A 23834-nucleotide genomic window follows, 5' to 3' on the forward strand; every position below is an offset into this window, starting at 1 on the left:
ATGCGAGCCGTGTGTGTGGACGTGCCGGGACCTCCAGAGAACCTGCTGCTGAGGACCATCCCCAGACCTCAGCCCAGAGACGGACAAGTCCTCATTAAAGTTCACGCTACCGCCCTCAACAGAGCAGATTTATTACAGGTACAATAATAATACACTCTGCTGTATGCAGCTCGTCTAAACCTGCTCTGATTAACACTCCCCTGGTGGTTTCCATAGAGACGAGGCCTGTACCCACCTCCCCCAGGCGAGAGTGACATCATCGGCCTGGAGGTAGCCGGGACTGTGGACTCTGTGGGTCCAGGAGTGAAGGGGGGGTGGGAACCAGAGGACAGGGTGATGGCTCTGCTCTGTGGAGGAGGATATGCAGAATACGTCTCGGTGCCGGAGGAGCTTCTCATGTCGGTTCCCTCCAACATGACTTTCTGCCAGGCAGCTGCCATCCCAGAGGCCTGGCTCACCGCCTTCCAGCTGCTGGATTTTGTAGGTATAGAAATGCTGTTGGACAGTTTTATTTAAAACATACACAATAGGCTGATCACAATTAACAGACTTTATAATAAATTACAAATTATTAAACAAGCATTTCTTAAGGTCTGATTTAAAACTCCTCTCAACTAAAATTTATCCTTCCAACTATCGATAGTTTTTTTTCCTGTTAAAAAGAAGATCAACCATTCAGTAAACAAACTATTTCACATATAATCCATAATAATGTGGAGCAAGGTGCTTTTATACGACTTTCTGTGATAACATCGAGGCCGATACCTCCATCTCCTCCCAGCCCAGGTGAAGGAGGGTGAGGTGGTGCTGGCTCACGCCGGAGCCAGCGGAGTTGGAACAGCCACCGTCCAGCTGGTCCGTCTGTCTGGCGCCGTGCCCATCGTCACCGCGGGGAGTCCGGACAAAGTGAAGATGGCCGAGAGTCTGGGAGCGGCAGCTGGGTTCAACTACAAGGAGGAGAGCTTCGCACAGGGAGTTCATGACTTCACAGGAGGTGAGTGAACTGTGTGATGGTGGCTACTTTACATGAGAGAATAGTGGTCTGGTTCACTGTCATGGATTCAGTCAAAATCTTCAGTCATGTAACTAATAACTGTAATATTACAGGAAAGGGAGCGGATGTCATCCTCGACTGCATCGGTGGGAGTAACTGGGAGCAGAACGTGGGCTGTCTGGCGGTGGACGGGAGGTGGGTTCTGTACGGCACCATGGGGGGGAGGGCGGTGGAGGGAGATCTGCTGGGCAAGCTGCTCTCCAAGAGAGGCCACCTCCTCAGCAGCCTCCTCCGGTCCCGCAGTCTCCAGGTAAGAATCACACACCAGCCGTGACCCTTCCTTTCTGCATGTCAACACGTGTGTCGTCTCTCTTGTAACTGACTCCTCCTGTGTGTCGTCTCTCTTGTAACTGACTCCTCCTGTGTGTCATCCCTCTTGTAACTGACTCTCCTGTGTGTCGTCTCTCTTGTAACTGACTCCTCCAGTGTGTTGTGTCTTGTAACTGACTCTCCAGTGTGTTGTATCTCTTGTAACTGACTCTCCTGTGTGTCGTCTCTCTTGTAACTGACTCCTCCTGTGTGTCGTCTCTCTTGTAACTGACTCCTCCTGTGTGTCGTCTCTCTTGTAACTGACTCCTCCTGTGTGTCGTCTCTCTTGTAACTGACTCCTCCTGTGTCATCTGTCTTGTAACTGACTCTCCTGTGTGTCGTCCCTCTTGTAACTGACTCCTCCTGTGTGTCATGTCTTGTAACTGACTCTCCTGTGTCGTCTCTCTTGTAACTGACTCTCCTGTGTCGTCTCTCTTGTAACTGACTCTGTGTCGTCTATCTTGTAACTTACTCTCTTGTGTGTCATCTCTCTTGTAACTGACTCTCCTGTGTGTCGTGTCCCTTGTAACTGACTCCTCCTGTGTGTTGTCTCTCTTGTAACTGACTCTCCAGTGTGTCGTCCCTCTTGTAACTGACTCTCCTGTGTGTCGTGTCCCTTGTAACTGACTCCTCCTGTGTGTTGTCTCTCTTGTAACTGACTCTCCTGTGTGTCGTCCCTCTTGTAACTGACTCTCCTGTGTGTCGTGTCCCTTGTAACTGACTCCTGCTGTGTGTCGTGTCCCTTGTAACTGACTCCTGCTGTTTGTCGTCTCTTCGCAGTACAAAGCTGATCTGGTCCGGGCTTTTTCACGCCAAGTGTTGCCGTATTTCTCTGACCAGCCCGGGTCCCTGAGGCCGGTGATTGACAGCACGTTCAGCCTGGAGGACGTCGCAGAGTCCCATCGACACATGGAGGCCAACAAGAACATGGGGAAGATCGTCATCAATGTGGTTCCACAGAGTGAGGAGGCTCAGGGATGAAATACATCTCACACAAAACTTTTAGATCTCCCATTATCTTACAATAAAATGCTCCAAATATGATTCTCCTACCGTGCAGTTTCTTCGCTTGTCAGGCTCACAGAGTGCTAACAGTTTATTAGCAGCCACATCCACAGATTTTATACATGTTCTGTTACATATGTCAAAAATGTTACAAGAAACCACGATAATAAAAACCCCATTTAAAGTTGGTGCAGACTCCCTGCAGCCTGTGCAGCTGTAAAATCAATACCGAAACTTCCAAATTTCCTGTAAGTCATTATGAAACTGTGGTAGTTACTTAAATTTTATTGTGCAATCAAAGAACCAAAAAGCAGCCGTGTTGTGGAGGGAATCAGTTCCTCTGCAGGAAGTAAATCCACAGAGGAACCTTTTACCATCTGAACAGTCTGCGACGTCATATTCATCAACTTCAAACCCTTATACCACTTATCTGGTGGTATTTGTCATATATGTCTGTTCTTTTATTTCTTCCATCTTTCCTTTGATTATGATGAAGACTAAATAATAAACTGAAGTGCAGTTTAAACTCAGGCAGGTGACGAAAGATTTTTTCTGATAAACTGAAGGATCAAATGTTAATCTAAATAAAATGTTTTAAAACCCTCTCTGATTCACTGGAAAATGTTTTTCTGAGCTGGTTATGGGATACATGGTTCTTACAGAACCGAAACAATACAAACATGATGATCTTATAGAATACAATGCATTACGATAGAGTAAACATAAAGTAGTTAAAATAATATTAATGCACATTAATTCAGCAGTAATAATAACAGTAAAACACTAACAGGGAGCATTTACTTTTACCTGTCATAATTTAAGAGAGTGTATTAGTATTTTTACTTCATTGAAACACCTGAATACTTATTCCACCGCTGGTACAATAACTGTTATAAAATGTGTATAGATATTAATAATAATAACTTCATTTATATAGCACCTTTCAAACAAGAAATGCAGCTCAAAGCGATTTACAGCAAGAAAATGACATGCGGTAATTCATATAAAAAATAAATAATAAAATAAAGAACATGCTAAAATATATTTAAAAGATAAAAAAGACATGAAACTCATAAGAACAGATAAAATTAAACACATCAATAAAATAAAATAGTATTAAGTAGAATAAAGCAGAATGCACTTAAAAAGCACAGTAGTGGGCAACCTCAATATATGTATATAATATATATAAATATATGAATATATATATGTGTGTGTTTACATGTGTACGGGTGCTTGTCGTTTATTTATTTACTTTCATATTTCCGGCGCACCAACGTGACCAATGACGCAACCGGAAGTTTTTTGTTGTTTTTTTACCCAGGGTTCCTTGCGGTCCGAAGCCGCTGTAGGTCCGCTGAACTTGTATCCATGGGGAGAAAACTTTAAATTCTGTTTCACTTCACGGAACAAACCGGAGAACTCAGAGACTCTATGATTCGACGGAAAACAACATAGTCATCTAAACCGTACGTAAAACTGACGTATGTTCTTCACTCCTCCTCTTCCTCATTCAGCACGACCTCCTGTAGAAGTAGTTTAATATCTGGGTCAAACTAAAGTCGTCACGTGTGTTTACTTGTTAGCTAACTGAAACCAGAGTTCCGCTGCTGGTTCCTGAAGCTGTCAGAACTTCAGCGGTTTGTTTATAGACTTTAAAGTTCCTGTTTGTGTTACCGTGTCCGACAGGAAGTGGTCAGTAACGTTGTTTTTACGTCCCAGACGCCTCGTCCTGAAACATGGAGGATCCGAACCGACCTCAGAGGAAGATGTCCACAGCGGGAGACAGTCTTTACAAAGTTCTGGGTCTGGAGAAAGGAGCGAGTCCCGAGGAGATCAAACGGGCCTACAGGTGCGTTGTAGCCCCGCCCAACCAGCTAATCAATACACGTCCGGCATTCGGTAATTAACTGATTGGTATCATGCCAACAAAAACGATGTGACGTAAATCAAACCACGGGCAGGACAGGAAGTGACAACAGACCTCATAAACAACATTCAGAGTTGTAAACAAAAAACAAAATTCACTGATTTAATGGTTCAGATGTGTTAATATTTACTCCTGATGCAGATTTAAACACTTCTCCCTCCTATCAGAATATATCATGAGTCAAAGTAAACTCTTTGTTAAGTTTTATCATGTTTTTTTTTGTGGAAAATCTATAGAAATGTTTAGATGTTTAGCAGCTGAATCACCTCCATGTGTTGTTTTGTTGTTGTTAATTAACTACTGAATGCAAACTTCAGGTCAATAAAATCTCAAGCAGTGTAAACCTGAATATCTGCACAGCAGCTGGAAGTGGTTGACATCTTTACCTGTTCAATGACTTTTAAAAAGTTGATTGATTAACTGATTTCACCGCTGCAGTAGAGAGAAACGTTTCCTGAGCATCAAACCTCCAGGAGGAAATATGAAGTGGGAACAGAAGTTAAAACATTTGAATGTCTTTGTGTTTTTATCAGGAAAACCTGTAGAGAAAGTGAGTCCTCCCGCCAGCAGCTGATGTTGTCAGGGTTCATAAAATGTTCCCATAAAGCACGGGTGTCAAACTCATTTTAGTTAAGGGGCCACATACTGCCCACTTTGATCTCAAGTGGGCCAGACCAGTAAAATCATAGCATAATAACGCATACATAACAACAATATTTATCTTTGTTTAAATCATTGGTGAAGGTTTTTGGATGATAAACCCTATTTTAAGGTCTTTCTACAATAAACTAGAAACATAAACATTTGTGGACTGTGCTGACAGGTCATCATTGTAAATGAGAATTGGTTCTCAATTGATTTTACCTGGTTAAATAAAGGTCATATATAAAGACCAAAAACTCAGACATCAGCCCATTTACGCTGTTTTTGAAGCAATTACTGGATCGATTAAAAAAAAATAACAAAACGTTTGTACTCATAAACCTCCATTTTCTCATAGAAATGCAATTTATGTCTTTCTGTAATTTTCACACTTAGCAAAGTCATCCGGCGGGCCGAGCTGGATCCCCTGTTTGACACCCCTGCCATAAAGTCTCACGTGTCTCTCGGAGTTTAACAGCAGCTGTTGGAGGACAGAAAGTTCATGATGGGGAAGTCGACTGTTTACATGAAGAGAAATGTATGAAACCAGACAGCAGTTTAAACCAAGTGTGCTTCTGCACATCTGGACAATTTAAAACGATCTCTAACCACACGAGCATTTAAACTCCTCTGCATCCGTGTTAACGGGCCTGAGAACACTTCACATGACCGCTCGCATCCACTGAGTGTGCTCCATGTGGGCCTGAGGACCTGCTGCACATGACATAACATATCTTCCCTCCTGCAGAAAATGCAAAATTTAAAAACGAGGTCAGCCGCGCCTGCAGTTTGTTATCCACATTGAAGTAACTGTCACGTGATGGACCAGGAAGTGAACCTCGGTGTCTGCGTTTTCAGAAGTAGAGTCTAAAACATCCTCCTTTATAACGGAAACACGTCGGCGTTTACATCCACTCTGCGATAATTATTACTGCCGCAAACAAAAAGATTTGAGTAACAATCTTTATTCCTTCACTCCCTTTTCTTTCCAGGAAGCTGGCGTTGCGGCATCACCCCGATAAAAACCCAGACAACCCTGAGGCTGCTGAGAAATTCAAGGAGATCAACAACGCCAACTCCACCCTGAGTGACGAGAACAAGCGCAAGATTTACGACGAGTACGGGTCCATGGGCCTCTACGTGGCCGAGCAGTTCGGTGAAGAGAGCGTCAAGTATTACTTCCTCATGTCCAAGTGCTGGTTCAAGGTGAGCGGCGGCGTGCGGCTGCGTTTGTGAACGGTTCCTCGGTAGGACGTACTGACGTTCCCTCTCCTCAGGCCCTCGTGGTGTGCTGCAGCATCTTCACCTGCTGCTGCTGCTTCTGCTGCTGCTGCTTCTGCTGCGGGAAGTGCAAGTCGCCGGAGAACGAGCAGAACTTCATGTACATGGACCCCGAGGACCTGGAGGCGGAGATCAGAGAGCAGGACACAGGTGAGTCCTCCGAAAACACCTGGAAAACACATCAGGTGTCACATGGTCCCGTTAAACTAAAAGGAATCCAGGATGGATTAATACAGAACCAAATCCTCTCAGTGACCTGATCAGACATCAGAAATGTTCAGTCAGTCGGGTTTGAAGTGAGGAGTTGGTTTGTTGAAATGTTTCCAGATGAGGCAGAAATCCTGCAGCGGGAGGGTCAGTGAACTTCACACGGCAGCAAGTTTGTGTTCACTGTGCAGATCAAACTTTCTGCCAGAAAATGGGAGACATCCTGGTCTCTGAGTCTCTGCTGATCAGATGGTTCTTTATGCATCTGAACACGGAAGCGGTGACGTTTTTCTCTGTGAAACTCTGTCTTGCAGCAGGAAACCGTGTCGTAATCACTCAGCCGAGCTCTAGCGGTGCCGCTCAGACTGCAGGTAACGTTCACCTGTTCGCCTGCTGCCCAACTCGCCTGCTCCGCCTCAAAGCAGCTTCTAACCCGTCGACCGTGCTCTCGCTGAATCGCAAACTAATGGCTTATTCAGCAGTTATTAACATGAAATAATTAATTAATACAAGAGCTAGAAGATGAAGGACAATCACACAAGAGGTTTTTTTTTTGTCCTTTGTCACTCAGTGGTAAAAATCCTGAGTTCTGTGTGTTCGGGGTCCCACGTCATCTCAGTTAAAGTTCCCATATCTATATTTCAGTCCTGATATTTTTATGGGTTGAAGAACTAAAAAGCATCTCATCATCATAGACCTGCTTTATGATCCGATAGAGATCTGAATTCATAAAATATGGGACCTTGGAAATAAATTTTAAAAAAAGGCACATTTAAACCATACAAGTCGTCTGCTTTGCTGTTCTTCACCGTGCAAACTCGCTGTTCTCAGGTTCACGAGTCAAATATCGGAGAACCGCTGATCTCGAGTGACTCGCTGCTCTCTGTGGAAACTGAAGGAACGGCATTGATTTAAGGCTTTTTGAGCATCTTCTCCGTGTCACGCTTCTGTGTTGTTGCAGCGTTCGCTCTGTTTGTCTCCTCTAGAAAATGTCATATTTCTGTCTTTGCCAACGTACGACGTCTTTAACTGCAGATATTCACCTCCAGAAATGATGTTTCATTTTCTGACTGAGAAGAAACAAAATCTCCATCGTTGTAAAAAAAAGATGTTTTTTTTATATACATTTATGATGCAAAAACCAGCGACACAGTCGTAGAGGGCAGGACACAGAACATCAAGAAGTACAATCAGAAATACTGACAACAAACAACAAGGGAAAAGTCTCTAAAGAAATAATCCTGATTTATCCTCCAGAACCAGCGTGGTTTATCATATTATGAATCACTCGCCAGTGAAGTGAATAGTTTTTTTTACAGTGTTTATTCAGTCTGTCTCTGGATCCTCCACTCTGGTCCAGACTGAAGTATTTGGACTAAAGTTAAAGGACACCTGTCCCTTTGGCGCCCCCCTGAAGTCGACCGCTTGCAGCTTCGGGTGTTCTACCGCTGCTCTCGAACTGACTCTTGTTTCTTCTCTGTCCGCAGGTGAGAACGCACCGATTGTGATTCAGCCTCACGCAGCCAACGGCAACTCGGGGGGCGGGGCCTCGCAGTCGGTCCCGTCGGCAGAGAAATGAAGTGAGTGTGCTGTCGACATCTGGATCGCGTGACGAGCGTCGGTGTGGTTTCTGTTTCAGAGCTGAGCGTCGGGCAGAGTTCATCTCAGAGGTTTTTTTTTGTTTACACGAATCAGAAGCGCTTTGATTGTGCCAAACGTTTTTTTTTTTTTTTCCTATCTTTTTAAATGCTTGTTTTTATCCAGACTTTTTGTATTTTTTTATTTGACACCTTTTTATTTTCTGACCTGTAGACGAACGATGAAACCATGCAGATCAAAGCCTCTGATGAGCACTTTAAACTCTTGTTGAGAAGCCGCGGTGGTGAGAGGACGGAGGTTCGGAGATGTTTTACATGTTTAAACTGTTCCGATCGTTCGCGGCTCGGTCCTCCGGCTCATAGACACACATAGTAGAAATAAAGTAAAGGGCTGCCTGACGCCGTGGAGCCTCACCGACCCATCAGGTTTAAACTAACGTGATGAATCCTGATGGTGTATTTACAGTTATAGAAAGTTAAAAGTGTCTGCTGTTGCACATCAAGCTGACGGCTTGTAAATATTTCATTTTAAGGAATGAGTCAGCATCTTAAGAGACGCTTCATCACTTCCCTCTGAGTTTTTATCCTTTATTTTTTTATCAGTGATGTAAAAATCCACCTGTCGACGAGTCCTCACATCACTGGAACTGAGCCGAAATCCTAAAAAATAACTTCTACAGATTTTATTTGATTCAGGAAGCAGGTTTTAATCAAGTGAGATGCTTTTTTTTTTAAAAATTATTTTTATTTTTCATTCACACAGATTTAGTTCTGTAACCGTGGAAACTAGCAACAGCGAAGGGACTTCACAGTCTGAACGGGATTAGCCTAGCTTAGCATAAAGAGTGTAAGCGGAGGGAAATTGCTAGTGGAAGGATCGGCTGTTGTTTGTCAGAGAAAATAGTTCCAGATCCACAGCTCGGTGTTATTTTCTGTTTGTGTACAGACTTCCATGTTTTTTTCAGACAGTCAGGCGGGCTGTATTTTGATGCTAAGCTAAGCTAACACCCTCCATACACAGACAGACGTGAGTTATATCACGGTGCTGTTAGTTAGTTTTCTGCACAAACAGCAGCAGGCGCTAATTTCCAGGTACTGATGAGGTCACAAACTTTTTTATTAACTGCACAGCTTTTACATTCATCTCCACTGTTTCCTGGTTTCCTGTTTGACTTGTCGATGGATCCGGACTGTTTCCTCTCTGTGGTGTCTGTTTGGTGATTATTCTGTAAACTCTGAGCTGTATTTTTCATTGGTGTTAAATTTAGTGTATATGAAGATTTCTGCTGGGTGTAAAGAATCTGATGATGATGATGATGTTGTTTTCACAGACAGTCGGCTCAAAAAACATCACTTTTACGTGCCACGAATCAGACCTGATGAACCTCACAGAAGTGCCTGAATAGAATTTTTTAAATAAAAAGTGTCTTTTATTTCTACAGTGTTGAATGTTTTTGGAGATTAAAACCGTGTATGATGTCATGTCCACATTCCCAGGAGTTGTTTCTCGTCTGTTTGTGCGTCAGATGAATGTTTTGTGTGACGAAATAAACTCGGGTTTAAACTGGAAACGTCTTCTGTGAGTCCGCTGTTGGCGAGCAGCACCGGTGGGCTCGCTGACCTCCCATTGGCTACTGCAGCTCTCCACCCCCTCAGATAACGTGTGTGTTGGAGCAGGTGGCACCATGTCAGGCTTCAACCCTGTTAAACCTGCTGTGGGAATGGAGAGAGCGACGGACTCGGAGAAGCAGCAGCTGATCGAGCCTCTCGCGTGGTGAGTCTTTGACCTTTAACCTTCTCTCATGAAACGCAGAACAGCAGCTTTTTAAATTTGTCGTTTTGTGCGATCGTCTGTTGTCTTGTCAGGTTGAGTCCTCTGGAGAAGGAGACGACCTCAAACTCTCGGTCCTCCGATGGAGACTCCAGCGTGGACGACCTGCTGGGGCCCGAGTGGTTTTGCCGGGTCGAGGACGCGACGTCGGGCGCAGACGGCGACACGAGACGTGTGGCCAGAAAAAAACTCTTCATTGCCGGCGCCGTCAGCCTCGTCTTCATGACCACGGAAGTGATCGGTAAGATGAAAGTCTGTTTCCCTGCCTTCACTTTTCACCCCATATCTTGGTCATTATAGGAGCGAACCTTTCATGCTGTATGTTGCTTTTATCAGGACAGTCTTGTCTGTCTAAAGCTTTCATCATTTAATTTAGTAAAACTTAGATATTTTATATATTAACTTTGAATTTTGTCTTTTGAATTTGTTTTGTTTTTACATGTATCTCACCATTGAATTGTTGGCGGTCGAAATATTTTTTCCTAATTGTGTAGAGGAGATTGTCCAGAATCTGTCGATATCTGAACCATTTTTGTGGGACACTTACTCAGCAATTAATAAAAAGTATGTACTTAGTGCCTGACGGAAATACATGAATTTTTTCAGTTGCAAATTTTGTTATTGCTACACATAAATGATTTATCTTTCTAAAGATGGTTTTACGTGCACTTTATGCCTTTATTTGAAATTGACAGGATATGAAGAGAATGACACACACACAACCACACACACACACACACACACACACACACACACACACACACACGTCTTCATCTTCCTCTTCCTCTGCAGGCGGGTACGCCGCTCGCAGTCTCGCCATCATGACCGACGCCGCTCACCTCCTGACTGACTTCGGCAGCATCGTGATCAGCATTGTCTCTCTGTGGATCTCCTGCAGGCCTCAAACACAGACCATGACCTTCGGATGGCATCGAGCAGGTGACATCATCATCATCATCATCATCACACCTGGAAACACGTCATAAAACCTGAGCAGCGTTTCCTCGCAGCAGATTTACAGAACGTGTAACGTTACTGCTCTTGGCTGCAGGTTTTCATATAAATTTGAAAGATTTTCCACAATTTTTTTTATTTTTTTATGTTGCAGACGTTTGAAACAGCTTTTAAATTAACTCTGCCGCAGTGAAAGTTCTCAGTCCAACGAACCAGCAGACCTGCTGTGGTTCAGGTGGGCACGAGCCTTTATTTCCCTTAATGGGTTCTTGACTGTGCCTCGGTCTGTTTTCAGGGTTTAAAAAGGTTTAAATCAGTTAAAAATGCTGAGTATGCGGCCTTCTTGCAGTTGGTGGGAGGAGTCCTCGAAAGGGCGCCGCCTACCGACTCCATAGTTCTCCAGGGGGATTTCAACGCTCATGTGAGCAATGGGAGAGAAACCTGTCGGGAGTGACTGGGAGGAGCGACCGGCCTGATCTGAACCCGAATGATGTTTCGTTGTTGGACTTTTGTGCTAGTCACGGGTCGGCCATAACGATCACCATGTTCGAGCATAAGGTGGTTCATAAGAATTTTTGGCAAACAATCCGACACCTCCGACCGATTGTTGAACCTTGGATTCAGGAGGAGCAGCATGGACTCCGTCCTGGTCGTGGACCAGTGGACCAACGCTTTACCCTCGCAAGACTACTGGAGGCGTCCTGGGAGTTTGCCCATCGGGTCTACATGTGCTTTGTGGACCTGGAGAAGGCTTTCGAACGGGGCCCTCAGGGGGTTTTGCAGGGGGCGCAGTGGGAGTACAGGGTTCTGGGGCCATCAGTTCTCTGTACAACTGCAGTAGGAGCTGTGTTTGCATTTTCTGCAAGTCAGACACGTGTCTGGTGGGTGTCGGCCTCCACCAGGTCCGTCCTTTGTCACCGATCCTGTTCGTGACCTTCACGGACAGGATGTCCAGGAGCAGCCGGGGGGAGGAGGACGTCGGGTTCGGGGGTCTCGGGATATTTTCTCTGCTGCTGGCAGATGCCGTGGTCTTGTTGGCCTTATCAGACCGTGACCTCCAGCGCTCACTGGGGCGGTTTGTAGTCCAGTGTGAAACAGCTGGACGAGAGTCGGCACCTCCAAATCTGAGGCCACGGTGCTCCGCCGAGTGGGGACGGAGTGCCTGCCCCAGGGGAAGAAGGTTAAGTATCTCGGGGTCTCGTTCGCAGTGAGGGTCGGATGGAGCGGGAGCTCAACAGGCATTTGGTGAAGAGGAGCTGAGCCGGAAGGCGAAGCTTTCAATTCACCGGTTGATCTACGTTCCGACTCTCACCGACGGTCACGAGCTTCGACCGAAATAACAAGATCGTGAGTTTCCTCCGTCGGGTGGCCGGGCTCGACCTCAGAGGTCAGGTAAGGAGCTCGGACATCAGGAGGGAGCTCAACATTGCAGTACTAGTCCTTCACGTCGAAAGGAGTCACTGAGGTGGTTCAGCATCTGATCGGGATCCTCCCTTGCGCCTCCCATTGGAGGTTTTCCAGACACGCCCAACTTGGAAGAGCCCTCGAGGCCGACCCAGAACACGCCGGAGGGATCATATATCCCATCTGGCCCAGGAACGCCTCGGGATCCTCCAGGATGAGCTGGAAAGTGTCGCCGGTGGGGGGGAAGTCTGGGCCAACTTGCTCCAACCTGCTGCCACTGTGACCTGATCCCTGATAAAGTGGGAGAAAATGGACGGATGGATGATTTTGGCCCTCATTTAGGTTTTGTGTGTTACTTGGCAGCCTGCGTAGGCGTCCTGTGTCCACATCTGTAGCGTTGTGCTGCGCGACAGCCCGTCTTCGGCTCGGTGTGACTCCGGCTTGTTTGACTCAGAGGTTCTGGGCATGCTGCTGTCTGTCTGCTCGATCTGGGCGGTGACCGCGGTGCTGGTCTTCTCGGCCGTGCAGAGGATCTCTGACGGAGACTACGACATCGACAGCGGCATCATGCTGGTGACCTCCGGCTTCGCCGTGGGGGTCAACGTCCTGTGAGTGCGCCAACCTTGGGTTTAGATAATGGCCCGCGGCGACAAGGAGCTCGTCTGTAAATGGCGTTATCTTCGTTGCACTCAGGATGGTTCTGATCCTGCAGCAGTCCGGCGCCTCGCACGGCCACAGCCACGGGTTTCCCACCAGCCAGCGTCGGAGCCACGGCAACGCCAGTGTGAAGGCGGCCTTCATCCACGCGGTGGGAGATCTGCTGCAGAGTGTCGGCGTCCTGCTGGCCGCCGCCGTCATCCACGTCTGGGTCAGTGTCCAAAAAAGACTTCTGCAACGAAACGTAAAGTACAAACAGGACGGAGAGTTTGCAGTCCAAAATAATAAACCACCGAGTCAGCTGGATGGAAAACTTAAACAAACTAACCAGAAAAGAGAAATTTATGATGTTAAACTCCTCGCTGAGAATAAAAACTGAACTTCTGAACACTCATTAGATTTCCTTCATCAACTATTTTACCTTTAATTAAAATCAATACGTGTTCTGGACCTAAGATAAAAGAAAATAAAGTTGTTTAAATTCTCTCCAGGAGACAAAATATGAAATACTAAATATTGATTAGTTTGTATTTATTCTGCCTCATTCTTGGGGTCAGTGTTGCGAATCTAGAATCTAGAATGACTCCAGATTCATCCTTCAAAGACGTCATTATAAAGAGAAATGAGTAAACGTGCAGCGACTGTGGGTGGAACGGGAGAAGAGCAGCATCTTCTTCATCAGACTGGGATTTATATTATTTGCCGCTGATCATATTTCTGTTTCCTCCGCAGCCTGAATACAAAGTGGCCGATCCAATCTGCACCTTCCTGTTCTCGGTTCTGGTTGTGGGGACGACACTTCCTGTCACGAAGGACGTCTTCAGGGTCCTGATGGAAGGTGGTCACTCTCCCCTCAGTCTGCGCTGACTCTGCGGTTTTACGGACAGTTGATAGACTGTTTATTTATTTTTTTCTGCAGGCGCTCCTGCGGGCGTCTGCGTCGCCGCCATCAGGGAATCGCTGCTGTCGCTGGACGGAGTCACATCTGTCCACAGTCTGCAGATCTGGAGCCTCAACATGACTCGGTGTCTTCTGTCGGTCCACGTCGCTACAGGTGAGATTGAATCTATCTGCTCACAGTCAGATCAGAGCTCCTTTTAACAGCTGACAGAAACATCGAGGACCGAAAACTAAAACGTCTGGATTTTAATGTCTCAGGTTTTACATCTTTATTTCAGGTTGTGTTGCGCTCATTAGTTCTCATGTTTCTCAAGGAGTGACGAACTACAAAGTCTTTAGAAAGTATTCAGGAATTGTTTATATGCGTGTCCTCAGGTGAGGATGCCAATTCGCAGGTCGTCCTCAGGAAGGCCACGAAGCTCCTGCGCTCCGAGTTCGGTTTCTCCAGCGTCACAATTCAAGTGGAGCGCTGCAGGATTTGTGCCGACGGCCCCGAACTGAAAGACGAGAGAAGAGACTGAAGACTGCAGGAGAAAGAGATGAGTTCACTGACTGCTGTCTGACTAACGGTCCAACAGAACGTCTTTAAATGTCTGGAGGATGTGAAAACATGCTATAGTATGACTTTTTTTTTTTTCATATTTGGGACGACATGCTACAGTATGACACGTTTATGCCATTTTTGGCCCACATGCTAGTTTTAATCTTTGATCTCGTTGTAGCTTCGAAATAATCCATCCGAAGAAAGACACATTTCGTGAATTTGTTTTGCAGCATTAATGTATATTTATTTCAGCCAGATGGAGACCAAACAGGCACATCGTGATGAGGTTGTAGAGTGTTCACAACAAATTTATTCAAACAAAAACATACAAATAATCTTAAAGCTCGAGTCTGGACAAAGTCCCGGTCAAAACAAGCGACTGATGATGAAGCATCCAGACGTGAAATTGTTCTTTGCAGGCAACAGTAAAAAAAACAACAACAAACAATGCTAGAAAATCCATGTTTGAACAAGCTGTTTGGAAAAGCAGCCTTTAGGCCCCTCCAGCTTTCCGGTAGTTGTTGTACGCCTCCTGGAACATGTCCTTGCAGGAGATTCTGGCTTTTAGTTTGGAGCAAATGAGGAAGGAGCCGCCCATCTTCCTGTGGAGGGAGTAGGTTTCCTCTGGAGGCGGAGTGAGTCGCTCCCTCAGCATCACCGGGATGAGGCTGTGGATGCGCTCGGTCGTGCTCTGCGTTCCGAAGTCGAAGGGTTCGGAGGAGGAGAAAGCCTCGCCGAGGATCATCACCGCCTCCACATGGGCCTTCTCCATTGCCTGAGTGCAGAGGAGAGCAGTTCATCAGCACGCCGAGTTCAATACCAAGCTGGTTGTCCAAAAAATTGAATTGTACAGCGTGAGGTTCTAAATGGCAAAAACAATGTCACACTATAGCATGTCGTCCAAAATGTGAAAAAAGAAAAGTCATTCTATAGTATGTCCTAAAAAAATAAAATAAAAAAAACTAACACTGTTGGTGTGGTAAAATAGGACAGTGGTAACCACTGTTGCCTTGTAGTACAAAGGTTCTGGGTTCCATTCCCGAGCAGGGTGATTTTGTGTGTTGTACAAAACAGTCATTCTATAGTATGTCCTACAAAATGAAAGTAAAAACAAATACTGTTGGTGTGGTAAAACGGGGAAGTGGTTAGCACTGTTGCCTCAGTCAAAAAAGTTCACTGTTCAATTTCCACCCTGGACGGGAGGACATACACCACTGTGCTGCCTCCATAACATGAATAAAAGTTATACTTTTATATGCATGGCGTCCAAACTTTGACAAAAAAAAGTCATACTATAGCATTTCGTCCAAAATATGATAAAAATATAAATCAGAGTCTGTTGTCGTCGATGGTTAAAGTCAAATATTATTTGGATTTCTTACCTTTGACTCGTATCCTGTGAGGAACTTCATGTCTCTTGATCTCTGCAGGACACCATCTCTGTTCCGATCTGCAGCTGCTTTAATAACCTGAAGACGGAGACACAAGACGAGTCAAAGAAAAATATCAGCTGTTTGTCGTCATGAAGGTGTGAAGCTCATTGTGTGTCTCTGCTGTGACTTAAAGATGTAAAGGAAACTTCAATAGAGGATTCTGCAGTTTGTTGTTCTGAACTGGTTTTCTGTCAGTAACGGAGGACTCAGAAATGTGTTTAGCTGCTTTTTCCCCACTTTAACTCAATATTTTGAATTTCCTGTTTTTCTACGGTGCTGTGAAGCACATCACATTCACTAAAGAAAAACAATTCCAGAGAAATATGACTCATTGTTCTCATGAATCTGAATTATTAGGAAACAACTCATCTCATCTAAGGTCTCCAGATGTTTTTCCTCTGTGAATGCTGAGGGCTTCCATATTAATGTTATTACTATATTTGTTTTGTTGGACAGATGAAACATTTGACCATAAAACTAAATACTAAATACAGGTTAATCAAATGATTTAAATTAATCATTGTCTGTTTTTTGGTTTTTTTTTACTCCTTTTTAAATCATTAACTAGATTAATATTAAGCTATTCTGTTTAAATGAGATAAGTCTTGTTTGTTAGAACAGGATGATGGAAAGTTTTCAGATAAAATAAAAAGATAATATTATTATGTACGAGTCCCGATAACAACAAGACAGTATCACATAGCACAAACAAAGCAAATCAAGCTTCTCACCTCAATGTAGGAGTCGGTGAAACTCTTGTCGAATCCTCGTGTCGCTCCAAAGTCCAACAGCGCCACCTGCAGACATGAAAGAGAAAATCACTCGGTGAAAACGAGGAGAGGTGAAACCTGTGTTTCTGAACAGACTGACTCATGCTGATATTAACAGACACATACTGACCTTGTGACGTTGAGGGTCAAAGAAGAAGTTGGACCAGTTCGGGTCGGTCTGCATGTATCTGAACTCAAAAAGCTCCCTCAGACATAAAGTCAAGATCTGCTCAGAAATCTGTCAGAAAGAGGAAAGAGATGAATTATTGATAATGTTCAAAGACATAAAAGAGATGACACGTCGCTGACGACTCTTCCAAACAGGGCGTCGTTCCGCCAGACCTCAGCTCTGCCGTTTTCAGAACCCACCTCGTTCCTGAGCTCCTGAGGGAGGTCCGAGGCCTGGTCCAGAGGGAAACCCGGTACCAGCGCCGTGGTGAGAACGTGACGGCTGCTCAGCTCCTCAATCACATCCGGAACGTAGAAGAACGGGTGATTCTGCATCAGATCTCTGATGCACGAGAAGCAGCAGCAGAGATGGAGGAGATCGTTAATACAAACACAGGAGAACATAAATACAAACAGAACATACAGGAGAACATTAATATAAACACGGGAGAACATAAATACAAACAGAACATACAGGAGAACATTAATATAAACACGGGAGAACATAAATACAAACAGAACATACAGGAGAACATTAATATAAACACGGGAGAACATAAATACAAACAGAATATACAGGAGAACATCAATACAAACAGGAGCTGTTATTAACTGGACACATTTTCATGTGTCTATGTGCTTAACTGGTCTTTATGTACAGTATATACACAAATATACACATATACACTTATCGTAGACAGTTAGTTCCTGAGGTCGGGGTGTCCTTTATGGGACCTTTACCCCACATTCAGGAAATCAGAGGAGTATTATAGTATGTCAGGCCTAAACAATGATGTATATTGTCAAGGAAATTCTGGCGATAGATAGATAGTGCGGAAAATAGAGATAAAGAAAAAGATGATAGATAAGAGATAAAATAAAGCGATAGAGATAAGAGATAAAGGGAAACTTTAACACCAAATATCAAAGCTGTGGTTCTGCACACCTATAAGGGGCAGCGAGGTTCATGTGCCTGTGAGATGATGGTACAGGTAGACATTTTTCATAAAATTGTGTTTATTTTTCTGACTTTTCTCTCACTTTTAAAAACTAGTTTTACCATTTCAGATGTCTAAAAATATGATTCATCAGAAATATATCTGGAAGAAAAATACTTTCTCAGTCGGCGTGTTCAGAAGTTATGCGGCATAAAGTTTCTGAGAATGAGTAAGAACTCACTGAAACTTTTGGGCACACTCGGCCTCTCTGATGTAATCGCACTCCAGCGCCAGCTCCCGGCTTGTGACCTCGATCAGGTGTTCGGGAAACAGACCTGCGGGAGAAAAGGTTCTCGGTTTATTGACAAGTCAGAGTCAGACAAAAGCAGCCGTTATCACCGTGACGATAAAACCCCTTCCAGCTCCGTTACCTTCGGGCAGCGCGTTGCTCAAACTCAGAGCTGTCATGATGTTATTCACGTCGCTGTCGATACTCTGGGCGACCCCGGGGTACTGGAGGAGGACGTGCGATTGTGGGAGTTACGTCACGGTTTGCTTTATAGCGTTTTATCACTGTGTAAACGCCGCTGCTCACCTGAATCTTCATGGCCACCTCTCTGCCGTCCTTCAGCCGCGCCAGATGCACCTGACCGATGGAGGCGGCTGCGAATGGCTTCTCCTCAAAGTACTGCAGCCGCTCCCTCCAGAGAGGACCGAGGTCGCCGCTGACCACTTTCTGCAGAGAAAAAAAACAAAAACTAAACGGGTCAGAGGAGAAGAACGGTGAACACGTCTCCGCACGACCCAAAGCTCCTCATCCTCCGCTCACCATCATCTGCTTGGTTGGCATGAAGTCGGCACTCTGACGAACCCGTTCGAAGATTTTAGCCAGCTGAGGGTTGATGAAGGCGTCATCTGGTGGAGACGAGGAAGAGGAGAAAGAGGAGGGTTCAGTGGGATCAGAGCATCGACCTGCTGGAGTTCAAGATCAGGCTCCATAAAACCTGCAAATCTCTCAAAAATGCAGAAGAATCCTTCTTTAACTGGCAGCTATAAACATCTGTAATACATAATAAAATAACTTTAATATTTCTGACGAGAGGGTCCATTCAAACAGTGTTCTGGAACATTTAAAGGTTTACATTTCTATTTATTTCATTTTATCTTAAAAACATTTCTTCTTGACTTAAAGTTATTCTGAAAACACTAAAAATACAATTTTAACATCTACTAATTATTTTCAGAAGAGCATGCATTTTTTTTTTTTGGTGCAGCAGAAAAAAGCTGGAAACTCAACGCTGAAATATTCAGCTGCTTAGTTTCACATCGAGCAATCTCACTCAACATAAACATGATTCAACTGAAAAACTATTAGTTTTAATCTACCAACTCTTCAAATTAAAAAGAAAGAAAAAGCATCAGATCCTCAGAAGTGACAAACTATAAAAAGGTGTTTCGTGTTTCACATACAAAAAACCTTAAATAACAAAGTTAAAATGTAAAATAATATTGTTATATAAAACTGATGAGTCAGCAGCCTGAGCTTGGACTCTCCTCTGGAATGGTGCTTATTGTGTCCGGCTGGCCTCTGTGGTTTATTTTGAGGGATGACATTTGGAGCCGGTAAACGATCCTGTTTTGTTTGTCCTGACGAGGTGTTGTTGTGAAGTCTGACAGGAACTCTGAGCCCGACACCCGATACTGCGTTTACAGCCTCGGCGGGGCGTCCGCGTGTCGCGATCGACTCTCAGTTCAGATACATTCGAGGTTCCCCGTGTGGCTCACCTTGAATACTGAGCATCTGTCCGAGCTTCAGAGCCGCACCTCGAACTTTACAGAGTGTCCGGACGATCCGTTCTGCGTTGGCTTCGGAGAGGAAGGCGCTCGAGTCCAGAACGGACGTTTTATCACCTGAGAACACACAAACTGTCAGCGCCCGTGCTGCAATAATAATAATAATAATAATAATAATAATAATTCATCTCTGAACTAGATTTACTGCCGCCGCCCACCACTCCAGTTTTAGTTTACGTCCATACCTTTCAAAACTCGTGTAGATATTGCTGCAAAGAAATGCTTCGCACACAACTTGACGGATGCAACGGATGTGAGGTCATATTGACCTTGACCTTTGACTACCAAAATCTGCTGACTTCATCCTCGAGTCCAAGTAAAAGTTTTTGCCAAATTTGAAGAAAATCCTTTGAGACGTTGCCGAGATATCGCAGTTACAAGACTGCGACAGATGCGAGGTCACCTGTTTATTTCCAGGTTTCAGTGAAACGGTATTTAATGTGATCGTCCTCAGTTTGAACCGGCTGGTTAGTTTATCCAGAGACAGACAGACGCAGCCTGGTTCGATTTATCAGTACAAAAACTAAAGTGTACAAACAAAGCATCACATCATCTGGTGACTCGTTCTTCTTCTGCGGCCGTGATCTCCTGTGAGCTCCAAACTGACAGATATAAGAAGGACATTTCTCAAAATATTAAAATTGTCAGCTACTCTGAGCTCGCAGCGTATTTTTGTTTGTATCCGGAAGATACCTAAAGTCCAGAGACGAGTTCACTGAGGTAAGAGACATCCCGATGATGAAGTTCTGTCCACAACCTGGTTTGGTTTGGTCAGCTGTCTAAATGATTGGTGAGCTCGGTGAGAGAGACCACAGAGATCTCAAAAGACCAACAGATGTCTTCTCACCTTCCTGTTTGGGCCTGAAACTCTTCTTGGCCACTTCTGCCATCGCTCCGAGTCCGAGTCCGACCGCCAGACCTTGAAGGAAGAAGAATCAGAACACGATGCCGGTTATCAGTCTGTCCTCACGCATCACCCGACTGATCTGATGATAACAGCAGCTACAAATGTGATGTGATAACGGAGGAGAGTCGGATGTCTGCCTGAAACACTCAGCAGTTCAGCAGAGAGTGGAAGAACCGAGCGGTACCACTTTAAGAGTTCTGTCCTTTAACAACAGGAGGCCTACAGAGGCTTTACTATTTGCCGGATTCTCGGGTATGTCCCACAAACATGTTCTCAGCTACAGATACTCATGTCAGCAAATCGGACTCCGGCTCTGCAGGACCGCTGCAGGAGGTGAGAGCCAGTCCAAAAAAAAAAACTACATAAAAACGCCGTACGAGAGAGAACTAAAACCAGCAGCTGTTCCGTTTGTACAAAGTCAATGTGTGTGATTTAAATATTGCATGTCCATTTACCAATCAGTCCCTGCTGCTCAGGAGGAAGTACCAGCGCTACCAAAATCATTTGCACAACCCTGTTTGCACAACTTCTGTCAAAAATAGTGGAGTTAAGTAATAAAACACCAGAGTTCATTTAGGATTTACAACAAAAACCCGGAGCTAAAAACCTGAATTAGTTCAGTTTCTATTATTGATTATTATGTTTAATTAATTCATGCTTCAGTTCAGAAAATATCATAAAGCAGAAATAATTGGTACAGGTTTGATGTGATTATTGCATGTAAAGGAAGCAAAAGAAGTTGGAAGAAATTATTCAGATGTGTTCGGAAGACTAAATAAAACTGGAAGCAATAAAAACTGCCAGTTATTTCCAGTTTGTGCCGAGATGCATGTTGGACATGTTTCCTGCAGCCTCAGCGATCTCCCACCAACAGTTTCTAGCCTGCAGTAGAAACACACGTACCTCCAAAGTTCAGGAGCCTTCCTATCCGGGTGACGGGCACCTTCCTTTCTCGAGCGCTCTCACTGAGCTGCAATCGGAGACACAGACTTTAAGATGCAGTTTGACACGCAGATATTTATCAAATATGATGGATTAATAAAAGACAGGGTACCGTTTGTTTGTGCTTCCCGTTGTCCGTCTTCTTGGCGTCTCTTCCTTTATCGACGTCCTCCGACGTCAGCCGTCCCACCGTGTTGTCCTGGTTGAACCTCCTCATGTGTCCACAGAGCAGCGGACCGGTCCGGTCCCCGGGGTCCCTCAGACAGTCGGTCCTGGACCCCCTGCTGCAGCTCACCTGTCTGTTCGCACGGTCAGTGAACGCAGCGCTGAAGCAAGGCGAGGAGGTGTGGAAGTGTGCTGCGGGGCTGCTGAGGACATCTCTCTGAAGGAAAAGAACAGAACTGATCTCATGAAGGTTTTCAGCTTCTGAACAGCAGAACGACACTCAGAGTAATGTGTTCAGTAAAAGTTGCACATTGTTGTGTCATCACACTATAAAGAATTAAAACTCCATGAATCCTCGTCACCGCCTGCTTTCAGCTTGTCATCATCATGAGGCTGCAGAGACAGGGAGACGTATCTGGGTTGAAACTCGATCTGCAGCTGCATGATAGCCAAATAACATCCACTCCTCACCCTCACTGATCCGGAGAGGTGCTGGAAGTTTACCAGCCTCTGGTTCCCTCGCCCCGTCAGGCCGCCTGGTGGAGCTCTGCAAGCCTTCTTCACCCGGGTCAGAACCCTCCAGAACACTGAGTCAGTCATGATGTCTGTGGAAGAGGTTGTTCTCCGGTTCTGAGGAAGGATACAGAGCAAGAACTCATCAGTTTAATGTTCCTGCAGGAGAAAGAAGGAGGAAACAAACAAACAGTGGAACTTCACAGAACATAAAAAACACACTGCAGAACATCAGAACAACAAAAACCTGCTGCAGAACCACAACAAAATTCACAAACATGCAGCAGAACATCACAAACATCGTAAACGTTGCCTCTGGCACCCTCTAACCCTCTGAGCTGAGTCAGTAAACAGGACCTGTAACTTCCACTCACCAGCAGCAGCTCTGCAGTCTTCTGAGCTCCATGAACATCGTGCAGCTTCGCTGCTCTTCGCTTTTTTCTGACTTCACGCGACGCTTTTAAAAACGTTCAGCTCCTCCTGGAGGCCGGTCAGATCATCCCGGAGAGACCCAGGGGAAGTTCCACCGTCGCTGGCCAATGCGGAGGAGTCCAGCCGCGGGCTCGGACACCGGCAGATCTCCGCACTGGTTCCGCGGACTGTCAGTCACAGCCGACGTAACATTCATGGCGGGCCGTGAAGTGGACACGTGGTGCGTCCAGGAGCTGCATGCCAAACTCGGACGTTTCAGAGGGCACGTCTTAGTTAGAGATATGGATTAAAAGAGATAAAAATATATTCTGCAGGACAACGAACAAAGTAAAAGTCACATGGTACAACACAAAGTTTTTAAAGCAGTGGGTCAGGAGTTATTAGGTTATTATTTTAGATATGTATTGTATATGTAAAGTAAATTTCATTAATCTTAAAACTGTAAGTCTGTCTGTATAGATTTAAGACTGAATTTAATATGCAGTGAAGAACACACAATCAGGATAAAATAGAAGTTGCTGATCAGTTTTAAATTTCTTGTAAAATGAACTGTAGAGTTGTAGAAAATCTCATTTTTTTGTCTTTTCTTTATTATATGGCACGTTAGTTCTTTATTTCTTCTGTTACTACTCACACCATCACACCGAGTCCGTCATATTAATACCCATAATTACATCATGGTTCTTTGCTTTAAGAACCTGCTGTGATGTGCTCATCGTGTTTTTTAGTCTGTTCAGTCTCCTGCAGCGTTTTGCTGTCCGAGTCGAACCCGATCAAAGTCCAGTCATCTAATCTGCTGACGATAATAACTCCTAACGACTTTATTCAATATCAACTCAGCTGGATCTAATCTGACTTCTTGAAAAATCACAAAATCAATACTCTTGACTTTCTGACATCAAATACACAAAACAAACAGAGGTGGTTCTGTCTATACAAATGGACAAAATAATAGAAACACCTGCAGGTAGATCACCGCTCACCTGTCCTGAACGTACACCACCTGTACAGCTCTGACAAACACTGAACATCGCAGCCTTCATGTTACGTGTTACAGGACTCTTGAATTAGACTAGATTCATTGTAGATTAGTGTTCCTAATAAACTGACCACTGAGTGTAATTCAGAACATCATGTGACCTTAAAGCTTTCAATTCTAACTGATGAACATTGGTTGGAAACAGTGATGAGACCATAAAACTCAAATGCTGACGAGGAGCTGAGAGAATTTATATTATAGACAAGTTGAGGAGCAGGTGATGAAGAGGAAGTGATTGAACAGATCAGCTGATGGAAAATGACGTAAACATTAAAACAGCAACACGTCTTCACCTCATCATGATGTCAGAGTTTGAATGAGTGATGTCACAGTCCACTGTTTGTTTTGTTTCTTAAT

At 44.7% G+C, this 23834-nt stretch overlaps 4 protein-coding genes across 6 annotated transcripts; 3 read left to right on the top strand and 1 right to left on the bottom strand.

The window, feature by feature from the left end:
* tp53i3 (tumor protein p53 inducible protein 3) lies at nucleotides 1–2963 on the top strand. Its single transcript, XM_069711705.1, has 5 exons — nucleotides 1–138; nucleotides 217–484; nucleotides 782–994; nucleotides 1108–1304; nucleotides 2144–2963. The coding sequence occupies exons 1-5, from the start codon at nucleotides 1–3 to the stop codon at nucleotides 2342–2344; spliced, it is 1017 nt and encodes a 338-aa protein (XP_069567806.1). The 3' UTR covers nucleotides 2345–2963.
* Nucleotides 2964–3682: 719 nt separating this feature from the next.
* On the top strand, nucleotides 3683–9465 carry dnajc5gb (DnaJ (Hsp40) homolog, subfamily C, member 5 gamma b). Of its 3 annotated transcripts, none has more exons than XM_069711709.1 (6): nucleotides 3683–3852; nucleotides 4091–4220; nucleotides 5933–6146; nucleotides 6218–6371; nucleotides 6743–6799; nucleotides 7916–9465. In XM_069711709.1, exons 2-6 carry the CDS (start codon nucleotides 4108–4110, stop codon nucleotides 8005–8007), a joined length of 630 nt encoding a protein of 209 aa, XP_069567810.1. In that variant the 5' UTR covers nucleotides 3683–3852; nucleotides 4091–4107; the 3' UTR covers nucleotides 8008–9465. The 3 variants fall into 3 exon arrangements, with proteins under 3 accessions (XP_069567810.1, XP_069567811.1, XP_069567809.1); XM_069711708.1 differs by having other exon boundaries at nucleotides 3684–3837; XM_069711710.1 differs by lacking the exon at nucleotides 6743–6799 and having other exon boundaries at nucleotides 3683–3837.
* A 136-nt stretch (nucleotides 9466–9601) lies between these two features.
* Nucleotides 9602–14542, top strand: LOC138628581 (proton-coupled zinc antiporter SLC30A2-like). The gene is made up of 8 exons (XM_069711700.1): nucleotides 9602–9800; nucleotides 9893–10098; nucleotides 10650–10796; nucleotides 12670–12823; nucleotides 12909–13083; nucleotides 13605–13710; nucleotides 13792–13926; nucleotides 14148–14542. The coding sequence occupies exons 1-8, from the start codon at nucleotides 9712–9714 to the stop codon at nucleotides 14291–14293; spliced, it is 1158 nt and encodes a 385-aa protein (XP_069567801.1). The 5' UTR covers nucleotides 9602–9711; the 3' UTR covers nucleotides 14294–14542.
* A 56-nt stretch (nucleotides 14543–14598) lies between these two features.
* Nucleotides 14599–23579, bottom strand: coq8ab (coenzyme Q8A, genome duplicate b). Its single transcript, XM_069711693.1, has 15 exons — nucleotides 22381–23579; nucleotides 21965–22123; nucleotides 21441–21710; nucleotides 21290–21356; nucleotides 20327–20398; nucleotides 19411–19536; nucleotides 18455–18540; nucleotides 18221–18361; nucleotides 18057–18138; nucleotides 17867–17960; nucleotides 16889–17030; nucleotides 16650–16757; nucleotides 16481–16546; nucleotides 15699–15785; nucleotides 14599–15091 (listed from the first exon to the last, which is right to left on the bottom strand). Exons 2-15 carry the CDS (start codon nucleotides 22091–22093, stop codon nucleotides 14810–14812), a joined length of 1752 nt encoding a protein of 583 aa, XP_069567794.1. The 5' UTR covers nucleotides 22094–22123; nucleotides 22381–23579; the 3' UTR covers nucleotides 14599–14809.
* Nucleotides 23580–23834: the final 255 nt, after the last annotated feature.

Source organism: Brachyistius frenatus, unplaced genomic scaffold (assembly GCF_029030835.1).
Source record: "Brachyistius frenatus isolate BFR_SWC_R1_liver_20210118 unplaced genomic scaffold, ASM2903083v1 Contig_102, whole genome shotgun sequence".
Classification (NCBI taxonomy): Eukaryota; Metazoa; Chordata; class Actinopteri; family Embiotocidae; genus Brachyistius; species Brachyistius frenatus.